Source organism: Podarcis muralis, chromosome 16, assembly GCF_964188315.1.
Source record: "Podarcis muralis chromosome 16, rPodMur119.hap1.1, whole genome shotgun sequence".
NCBI classification, from domain to species: domain Eukaryota; kingdom Metazoa; phylum Chordata; class Lepidosauria; order Squamata; family Lacertidae; genus Podarcis; species Podarcis muralis.
The window spans coordinates 7,326,597-7,337,910 of record NC_135670.1 but is presented as its reverse complement, the minus strand read 5'-3'; the positions used below and the strand labels follow the sequence as shown (position 1 = coordinate 7,337,910).

Sequence of the window (11,314 nt, the reverse complement as noted above, 5' to 3'; positions counted from 1 at the left end):
CAGCCGCACATAGCACTGCCCAGTGGCCAGGGAGTTGTAGATCAGCAAAATCTGGAGGTTTCCTGGTCTCCTCCTCAAGCTGATGCTCCCACAAATGACCCACAAAGAGTCACCACCGTTGAGACTCAGAATGACAAACATCTCCAGCAGGATCATGGAGGAGAAGGCTCTCCGTGGCTACAAGCCACAATGACTATGTTTTACCCCTGTTTTATCCCTGTTGGGTTGGCGCCCTTAACTGGATTCCTACCAACCTAAATGGAAAGCTACACGGCATGGAAAGCTAAGAGGCTTGGGGTTTTCCCCACAGGCCCTGATAGCTGTAGGTTATGAGAAAGCTAGAGCAATAATCCGCCAACGAATTTGGGATGTGGAACTGCAATGCCATGTGAGCGAGATGAATAAAAGCAATAAAAGATAATGGGAGAGGATTTACCCCAGCAAATTACTTGTCAAAATCACAAATACCCAAATACAGACGGTCATTTACCCTCGCTAGATTCAACGTGCTGCCATCTGCCTTAATGCAGGGCAGATTCGAGGGTAAACCATACGCGGAACGAGTCTGCCCCTGTGGCTTGATGGAGGTAGAAACTGTCTCTCATGTCTTGTTGCGCTGCCGTTTCCACGGGGATATACGCTAGGTATTTATCATTCCTGTTACACAAAAATCTCCAAATGGGTCTGAATTTCAATGTCTAAAACTGCTGGTAGAGGACAAGGATCTAGAGATCACGCTAAGGGTGACCAACTTCGTGTTGGAGGGGGATTTCCAGCCGGTGGCAGAGGACAGAGTGACTCCAGGAGACGTAGGTGTAAAAACCCAAACTAAAACGAAGACTTTATTACTAAGCAAATAAACACAAACTCTGGTGGATGTTATTCCTGCAGGCAAGCAACCAAACTCAGCTTTTTTCCTTTATAGCAACGGTCACCTGCAGCCAATTAATCCCAGAAACTTCTTAAAGGTATACACACGTGTTTCTGTGCCGAATGTCCTCTAACACCCCCTCTCATTCAAACAGAAACAATAGTATTTTAAACAGAACAGAACATATTTACATATCACACACAGCAACTCCCAACTTTGCTACCAGTCGTGCATGTTTTTCAAAAGTTAATGCTTTTGTAAATACATCCGCCACATTTTGTGTACTTTCACAATACTTCAGCATTATTTGGTTCTGTTTTACATTTTCAGCTACATTTTGATATTTAATTTCCAAATGCTTTGATTTGTTTCTAAACAGGTCAGACCCAGACAAAGTTATTACGGCTTGATTATCTTCCATAACTTGAATAGGATAATTACACTGTACGTTTATATCCTTGAGGATCTGAACATAAAATTTTACTTCATTACATAATTCCACCTTACTATTTCCTGGTGTGGTAACTTTAAAACTTCCTCATAATCACGAGGTTCCTTTTTCACATCAACAGTTTTAGCTTCTTGTATAGTAAACCTTTCTGGAGGTACCCCCTTATTGCTTCTTTGTGACCTTCTAACTTGAACACTCTCCCCCTCTGAACTATCTTCCCCTTCTGATTTATCCTGCTCAGGAGAAATTGGTTCAGCTTTAGGAGATTGTGTACTGGGATCCTCATCCCCTGAATCCTCATCACTGTCACTTTCAGAACTTTCTTTAATTTGTGGCTTTTCTTCCTCAGATTTCACAAATTTATCTGTATCATCAGAAGATAACACAACTTCTGAATTTCCATGTAAACGAACCCAACCATCTTGCTCACAAAACTCTGCATGTCTTGATATTACAACTCTGCCACGCCCTAGTGCAAAACGATACCCCTTTGACCAAGTTTGATAGCCAACAAACCTAAGTTTCTTTGCCTTGGGCTCTCCTTTCCTTCTCTGTCCTTTTGGGATGTGAACCCAAGCCCAGCAACCAAAAGTTTTAACATGGTCCAAAAAGGGTTTTTTTTCCATAAAGCAAAAAATGAGGGGTGTTGTTTATGGCAGAATGAAACAATCTGTTCTGTATGTAGTTAGCACACAGAATTCCTTCCCCCCAATACTTCCTGGATAGGCCAGAATCACATAGCATTGAATCTAGCATTGTTTGTAAAGATCTTATCTTGCGTTCTGCAACTGAATTTTCTTCAGGCGAAAAAGGACACGATTTACGGTGACTAATACCACGCTTTTTCAACCAAACTTGGAGGGATTCAGACATGAACTCGCCTCCACGGTCACTTTGCAACTGGGTAACTTTGTAAGGCTGCCATAAAACTTAGGGAACAAGCTGTACTACCAAAATGATTAAGGTTTTAAATGACAATTTTATGTTATATTTTAGTGATCAAGATTTAACATATTTTTTTAACTGCCACTATATCTGAATTGTCTCTGTTATACCCAATTGCAATTTAATGTTTTCCTGTTGTGTTTTATGAGTTTCCTGATATTGTAAGTGACCCGGAACTGGTCTGTGACCGTAATAATAAAATTCTATTTTGTTCTATGTTTTACCCATGTTGGAGGCTGTAAGCATCTCAAAACCAGTTGATGGAAATCTTGAATGGGGGGAGTTGCTGTTGTCTCACTTGCAGGCTTCCCATGGAAACATCTGGTTGGCCACTGTGGGTACAGGATGCTGGACTAGATGGGGCCATTGGGTCGATCCAGCAGCCAGGCTTATGTTCGCTTATGACCTCACCCTTTGGACTGCATGCTTTGTATGGGATGGTGCAGAGGCATCTCTGGAAGAATGCCACTCTTGGGAGGTTCTCAAGGGAACACAGTTTGCATTGTCCTCAAGGGGAGGGTGTTGGTCCTCTGAAGTCAAAGGTTGCTTTGTGACACATTCCTAAATTGGGCCTGGATGTGTGTGAAAGAGTCAGCTTGCTCCAGAGCAATCTTTTAGAAGTGAATGTTCTCCAGTTTTTGTTTCACAGAAGAAACTGAAGGACAGTGGTACCTCAGGTTAAGAACTTAATTTGTTCCGGAGGTCTGTTCTTAACCTGAAACTGTTCTTAACCTGAAGCACCACTTTAGCTAATGGGGCCTCCTGCTGCTGCCGCACCGCCAGAGCACGATTTCTGTTCTCACCCTGAAGCAAAGTTCTTAACCTGAGGTAATATTTCTGGGTTGGCGGAGTCTGTAACCTGAAGCATATGTAGCCTGAAGCGTATGTAACCTGAGGTACCACTGTAGGCTTTGATGCAACACCCCTGCTTTCCCCCACCTGCCCTCCAGATGTGTGCTCTGAAAACATGGCGCATGGTCGGAGACATTCTAGAATGTTCTAGAGCGTTGAGTCCATTCACATAGATCTATTGAGTCCCTTTGTAGAAAAGGAGATTAAGCAGATTCATGGAGAATAAAGCTATCAACATCTATGTCTGTGGTCCACCTCTGGTCAATGGGAAACAAGAGTTGAAGAGCGCTATAGCACTCATTTTCAGCTTGTGGGCTAACCAGAGACGTCTGGCTAGCTACTGTGATATAGGATACTAGAAAATGGACTTAGAACCTTGCTGGATCAGACCAGTGGCTTCTCAGGGAAATCTGGTTGGCCACTGTGAGAACAGAATGCTGGTCCAGATGGGCATGTGGCCTGATCCAGCGGGCTCTTCTTATGCTCCTAAAAAAAAAAATTTTGCATAGCTAACGGGTGTGTTTGTAAAAACTCTGGAGTCTCATGCCACCATCTTTTTCTCTTCCAGAGAGGTCTCCCAACCAAGCGGCGTGGAAAGCTTTGAAATGCCTGCTTGACTTCTCTGTCAAGGTCGGGTACCTGTCTCCAGATTACCTCGTAATAGCCCACAGCGACGTCAGTAATCTTGTTTCTCCCGGAGAGCCGATCCGTTCGGAAATTTCCAAGTGGCCCAATTACAGGCACAACTGAAGACTTCTTCACTCATCTGCTGCAGTGCTGGAAGTGTTAGAGAGGAATGAGAGCGGCTCCAAGTGAGACCTTACAACAAAATGCCACAGTCTGGACTGCAACTGTTGAGGTTTCCATCCATTAAGACATGCCTTTCACCAGGATATTTCATTTCACCATTCCCCTGTTTTCCCTTTCCTCTCTCCAAAAGACACTCATTGTTCAGTGGCCGCTATGCATGCTCAGCAGGTACGTACTGTGCTGTTTTTAGGTTTTTAAATAAAACTCTTCTTAGCGGTTCTCTCATTAATGATCTTTTGCACTTCTGCTAATTTTGGCGTCCCCCTTAACCTGCTGGTGTCTCCCTCTTGCATGTGTGCAGTGCGGTTTGGCAACATAACGAGACTGAGTTTGCTTTGAGCATATATGATTTGGGCGTTCCAGATATCAGACATGTCCAACAGGTCGATCACGACTTACTGGTCGATCGCGGGGTGTTCCTGGTTGATCCTGGTTGATCTTTTGTCCCCTGGTGATTTGTAACCCCCCCCCAAAAAAAACAACACATTTGGCTCCCTAAAAAAAGCTCAGCAACTCTGGTCCATCCTCCAATGACAATGGGTAGACCACTGCCAGTTTTTTTATACTGTGAGTAGATCACAGTCTCTTGGGAGTTGGACGTGCCTGCTCTAGATGGTTGGGATTCATCATGGTGAATATGTTAATATATTCATCATGGTTAATATGTTAATATTAACATATTAACATAGGTTAATATGTTAATATATTCATCATGGTTAATATGTTAATATATTTACACACGAATTCCACAAGGGGGAGCTTAGAATCGACATTGCTGTGGTGTAAATAAAGAGATGTACAGAATGTTTTGGAATCTGTGGCTCTGCTTAATTCTGAGAGAGGAAACAGCCTGGGTTGGGCGTGGGACATGCAGGGCTTTATTTCAGCCAGAACTCACTGGAACTCAGTTCCTGTACCTCTCAGGCAGGCGGCATTGCCATTGTAAGAGAACATGAGAGGCATTCGTGGTGAGTTCTGTCATCCTCCCCCCCCGCCCCCCAGAAAATAGCTCTTGGGAGAAGTAATGGGCATCTTGCAGCTAAGCATCAGGAGTCCAGGTTCCCAGCTTGATAATATAGGGAGCGTAGATAATTAAAAAGGAGGATTTATTGCAAAAGCAAACAGATAGCTCCGGACAGCTCTAAGAAAGCCTCCTGCATCATTACTCATGATGAACCTTCTGAAGATTGCTTCCGGCATTTGCAGAATATATTGAAACGACACCCCTTGCACCGTTTGTTTTGCTTCCTGTCTAGAAGCCCTCCCATTTGCTGACTCCTTGGAGAGATTAGATTAGTGCCCAACTCTTCCTTTTCCAACAAACTGTCTCCTTGTCTATTCGCGCCCATTTGAGCTTCCAGCGTGCTTTGGCTGTGCTCTAGCCTGCTCTCAGCTACTGCCTTATCAGCTCACCCGTCAAGGTCAGGAAGAGCTGATTTCTGCAGCTGCCGGCTCTCCCCTGCCTGACTAACATCAAAGCCTCCCTGTTCCTGGCTGCTTTCTGCAGTTGGCTGTAACCCTTCGCTTTGAGCTGGCTCATTCCTGACACTCAGGAAAAGCTGTAGCTCAGTGGAACAGCGCCTGCTCTGCATGCATAAGGTCTCAGGTCCAATCCCCAACAACTCCAGGTGTGGCGGGAATTGCCTGAAACCTGGGAGAGATGACCCAATGGCTTTACACAGCATAAGGCATTTTCCTATGTTCCTAAGATGACCCTTTCTCTAGGGGTTAAGGGTAGTGAACAAAGCCATTCCCTCTGCTTTATCGCTACAACAGCCCTGTGAAGTCAGGACAATCTAGCCCAGTATGATTCATGATTTCATGCTGTCGTCAACAATAGCCCTCTCCCAGTCGTGTCCTGCTGGTATTCAGGAGCAGTGAAGGGTTATCACATAGAAGAATACAAAGCAGAGGGCCAGCTCCAGGGGGCTGGGTCCATTTCGCATATTTTGGGGGTTGAAGCCAGGACCCGCCCCCCAGTGTTCCAAAAGTGCGGAGGTGAAGTGTGGAGCCAACTGCAGTGCGGGCTCCAGTGGCTGAGCCCTCCTTCTCCACGGAGGGGAAGGAGAGTCAAAGCAGCCTCCTGCCAGTGGCAGTACCAGGAGGAGGCAAAGGAGAAGCCACTGGCCACTTGTGCTGGGCCCGGGAGTTAACCAGAGCCATGTGGTCCAGGTCCAGTCCCAAATCCAAGGATTCCGCAAGGAGTCAGTCCGACAGGGTCAAGGCAGGAAACCAGGCAAGGTCAGGCACAGGGACTCAGGCAGGTTCCAGCAAGCAGCAATATTGCTCCCGCAACCTGGGGCGGGGTGCGGCAGCCTTTTATCATTGTCAGGGTAACAGCCAGTCCTGATCCCCCGGCGACTCACCTCCCTGTCTCGCCTGAAGGCGAGCACTCCTCCTGCGAGTACTCAGGTCTCTCCTTCTCTCAGACCTGAGTCTCTGCAGCTCGGGAGACGTCGGTGGGTTACTAGACCCAGGGGCCGCCTCAGCCTCTCCTGACCCAATTGGTAGTAGAGCAGCTGTACATGATTGCCCAGCAGAGGACAACGAGGTAATCCCTGCATCTGGAGCCAGGGCAGGCTCAGGCCCCTGACTCAGCCCAGCTGGTGCTTGTTGCAGGGGAACCTGTGGAGACTGGGGCTCTTCAGAATCAGGCCCAAGACTCGGTTCAGATGCTGCCTGAGGCCAAGGATCCGGTGCAGACTGAGACTCCTCCAGCTCCGAGCCCGAGTCTCAGGCCATCACACCACTGAAGCTGCAGGGCTACCACATCTGTCTCCACTCGTGGCTCCTCCCAATGTACTAACGTCACACGTGTGACGTCGGGACATCACACGAGCAACATTGACCCCTAATCACCCTTGCAAGCTGGCGCCTCCAGTACAGAGACTTAATGAGCTTATGTTGGAGAAGGGTTAATTCCACATGGATGTCAGGAGATGATAACAGCAGTTGGATAATGGAAGCAATTACCCAAAGCAGGGGTGCCCAAACTTTTTAAAAAGAGGAGCAAGTTTGATGAAGTGAACATGCGTGAGGACCAACCAAAGTTGAGCTTTTTTTAGGATTGAAGTTGCTGAGATTTTTTTAGGACATATACAGTCATACCTTGGGTTGAAGTTGCTTCAGGTTGAGCGCTTTCATGTTGCGCTCTGTGGCGACCCGGAAGTAACAGAATGCATTACTTCCGGGTTTCACCCCTCACGCATGCGCAGACGGTCAAAATGATATCACACGCATGCGCGGCAGCAGCGAATCGCGACCTGTGCACGCGCAGACATGGATTGCGTTTACTTCAGGATGCGGACAGGGCTCCGGAATGGATCCCATTCATATCCAGAGGTACCACTGTACTGCCACAGGGGCTGGATTAGGCCCCTGAAACAGACTTTGGACATGCCTGACCTAAAGGGTTGGTAGCCATCCTGAATCAGGCCAAAGGCCCATCTAGACCAGCATCATCTTCTCAGAGTGTCAACCAGATGCCCAGGGAAAACTGGCGAGCAGGACCTGGGTGCAACAGCAGTTCTCTCCATTTGCAGCTCCGAGCAACTGGTATTCAGAAGCATATACCACCTGACACTGGAGGTAACCTGAAACCACTGACAGCTGTGAATCTGCCCAGTCCTTCTTTCAAATCTGTCCAAACTGATGGCCATTATCACTCAATCTTGTGGGAGTGAATTGCACACTTTAAGTATGTGTTGTGTGAAGAAGTTCTTCCTTTTGCCTCTCCTGGATTTTCCCGGTTGACAGCTCAGAGATTGCAATCTGATACACAATTAACAGGGAGTGAGCTCCCCACTGAACTCAGTGGCATCTGAGTACACAGGATCTGCCCTGGATGCATCCCCCAGCAAGTGGTGTTATTCAGAGGCTGACTCTGACATAGCCACTGGTAGCTCCATTCTCCTTGAATTTGTCTAGATCAGCGGTTCTCAACCTGTGGGTCCCCAGATGTTGTTGGACTACAACTCCCATCATCCCTGAGCTCTGGCCTTGCTAGCTAGGGGTGATGGGAGTTGTAGTTCAACAACATCTGGGGACCCACAGGTTGAGAAAGGCTGGTCTAGATAGAACCCTGTTGGATTAAGCCAAAGCTGTCATCAAGTCCAGAATCCTGTTCCCACAGTGGCCGACTGTCAGGCACTGGACAGGGGAGGAATGGTGGAGATCGCTTCCCCAGCCTGAACCTCCCAGAGAAGAGGAAGACAATTTAACAACAACAACAACAACAACAACAACAACAACAACATTTTTTATTTATACCCCACCCTTCCCAGTTCAGAAAACCAGGCTCAGGGCGGCTAACAACAAATTTAAAACACTTAATTGTATAAGTAGCATAAAATACAGTATAAAAACATGAATAACAATAAAATTCAAAGTTCAGAAATCAATTTGGGAGAAATCCATCTAATAAGCATTAGATAGTCACCAGGGCTAGCTGGCTGAATTAGTCCTACTTGGGCCAGCGAGGACGCCAGGGGAGAATTAGCTGTGGGGTCTCAGAGCGGGTAATCTTCATAAAAGGGGAGGGGGAGGGAAGAGAAGGGAAGGTGTAGGAGTGCAAATATCCAGAGTGTGGGGTCAGGTGGGATTACTATGAGGAATTATAAAATATGCATCAAGCCATTGTGTCCACGATGAATGCATTGTGTTGACTGGGTTTGATACATTGACAATAATTTCTGATCAAATCCCACAACCCTCTGCATCTCTGGCCATTTCCTCTACTGCCCATTTCTCTCTCTTCACAAGTCACGTACACACTTAGGCAGGCTCCTGGGTCATCAAAGACAGTGGGCAGTTTCTTTGAAGTAGCCTTTATGATATGTTAATCTTAGGATGTTAATCTTAGGGCCAGGAAACAGATCTCACATGAAGGTGATAATGATCGCTGTCCTCCTGGCCATCCTCCTTATCATGTATATTGCTTGTTTATCATTTGGGTTGCCAAATGCTCTCCTTTGTAGTTCTGTTCTTTGTTCAACCCATGCTTAATTAGTTTTGGTAGTTTAACTTTGTCCCCACGTGGGGTCTGTTGAAATGCTCAGAAGAAATCTGATTGGTTCTTATGAACACTCTGTAAAAAGTTCTTTTGTGAATAAAACGACCTGGGCCGAGGGGTGGAGAGAGAGAGACACAGAGAGAGATTATTATACGCACCCTTCCCAGAGTCTTGCTGGTTCAAGCTTCTGTGTGTATTCTTATTAATCAGAGTTCAATCCTTCCTTTACTTTAAGAACGCCTCAGGAAGGGAAATAAAAGATCAGGCTGAATTCAAATTAAAGGCCAGGCGGAAGGAGGCCCGACGGAAGGAGGTTAAATCCTGAAGGGCCCTAGTCTCATGGGACAGAGCATTCCACCAGGTCGGAGCCATCATTGAAAAGGCCCTTGCCCTGGTGGAGGATAGTCTGACTTCCTTAGGGCCCGGGACCTCTAAACTATGGTTATTCATGGACCTTAAGGTCTTCTGTGGGGCATACCAGGAGAGGCGGTCCCATAAATACGAGGGCCCTAAGCCACAAAGGGCTTAGTTTAGATTTACAACAGTGGTTTGCGGGAGGTCACAGCTCAGAGCCAGATGAGGGGTTAACGTTGGGAAATAATGGGAGAGGAGGAGGAAGAGGCAGAGCTGGAGCAGCTGGCTGACATGTTATCATTAGAAAGCATTCCAGACCACCCCTTCTCCAAGAACCTGGTGAGCATTAAAATTAAGAGAGCAAAGATCTCAGAGACAAATGGCCCTAAGCGGTCACTTTAAGGTGAGGTGCTGTTGAAGATTGAGGAGAGAAGCGGAGTGGAGATTACCCAGAACAACGCCATTACTCCAGGAGGCTGCATTTCTAAGCCACTCTGTGTGAATATTGAATAAAATACATTGGTAAGAACAGGCACCCCCAAACTCTGCCCTCCAGATGTTTTGGGACTACAATTCCCATCATCCCTGACTACTGGTCCTGTTAGCTAGGGATGATGAGAGTTGTAGTCCCAAAACATCTGGAGGGCCGAGTTTGGGGATGCCTGGTTAAGAACTTTGATTGTCTATCTATTCCTGATAGCCTACCGTGGGGTGGTCAGATCCCCTGATGGCTGACAGCGACCAGGTCTCCCAATGGGAAGTCCACAAGAGGACCTGACCCGGGGCAGACTTTGATCTTTCGAATTTCAGCAGCATCCTGGGAGAGGTCAACATTCAGTGCCCCACTGCCTCTCGCCTTCCATTCTGACACTATGCTCTGACATTCTGCCAGTGCGGCAGAATTGGGTGTGCTGCCCTAAATCTGTCTCTGCTTGAGCACAACAGCAACACCCTCCCAGCTTGTGATGCCCTGCAAGTGGTAGGGAGAGACCTACTGCCCATGGCAGTGGAGGTAGAACATAACCACCATCTGGCAGAGAATTGTCTTCAGTCTTCAAGGACATCTACCTCTGCTGGGAATGCTCATTGTTGGTAAGCTGCCAAGGAAATGGGGGCAATTGGAAGGCCCCCAGCTGGCTCCAGCCCACTGGCCGGTGCGCCGGGCGATCTCCAGTCCTTGGTACAGCATCAGCGACCTGAGCTTCAGAAGCTTCAGAAGCATAGCTGTCAACTTACAGATTTGAAAATAAGGGACCAGGAGCCAAAATAAGGGATTTTCCAAGCACAGGTATGTTCAACTTCTGATCCCCTCCAAGCCAAAGGCAGAAAGCCCAGCCAGCAGCCAAACGAAGCCTCAAGCGGTGGTTCCTACAGCGCAGCAACCCAGCAAAGGGGATGCAGCAAGGAAAACCACCGTCACCTCTCCGCTGGGAAGCGCTGAGCAAAGGCGAGTCCCCAGGAAACACGGCCGATTTGATCGGCACAAGGCATGCAAGCTCCACTCCCCAGTCGTTCTTAGACTCCTTATTGGGTGAGCAACGAAGCCAAGCAACACAGTTGGAGCCTCCCTCCTCCCTGGCCGGCAAGGAGGGAGGGAGAGGAGCTGCTTCCTTTGAAACCCGGGAAATTTAAGGGACATCATCAATAAGGGACAGCAGTGGGACACGGCGCTGGGATAAGGGACTTTCCCGCCAAATAAGGGACGGTTGACAGATATGCCCAGAAGCTGGGGTACACTTCTCAGCAGAGTAAACACTACGCAACAGAAGTGGCAGGAGAAGTTGTGTGAGCATATTTACGAGCAGTTTATTCAGCATACAGCAGGACAAAAGGAAACATGTCTGATCCCTTTCGTGTCCAAAGCAAGACAGCAAAAGCAAAAGCTATACACAAACAGAAGTTCCCAGCAAGCTGTGCTGGAGTGTAAACAGGCATGTGACACATAACAATCATGCCTGTTCCTTAAGGTGGAACGGAATATCCCAACATCCTCCGCCTTTCCGTGTAACCTGTGTAACCT

The 11,314-nt window shown here is 47.4% G+C and overlaps 1 protein-coding gene across 4 annotated transcripts in view; it reads left to right on the top strand.

Moving 5' to 3' along the window:
- Nucleotides 1–4,158, top strand: part of LOC114586949 (peptidoglycan recognition protein 1-like) — a 32,452-nt gene extending 28,294 nt beyond the window's left edge. For all 4 annotated transcript variants that reach the window (XM_028710822.2, XM_077920386.1, XM_077920384.1 and 1 more), the window contains one exon: nt 3,688–4,158. In XM_028710822.2, coding sequence (XP_028566655.2) covers nt 3,688–3,869 — 182 coding nt within the window. In that variant the 3' untranslated portion in view covers nt 3,870–4,158. The remainder of the gene's footprint in view (nt 1–3,687) is intronic.
- Nucleotides 4,159–11,314: the final 7,156 nt, after the last annotated feature.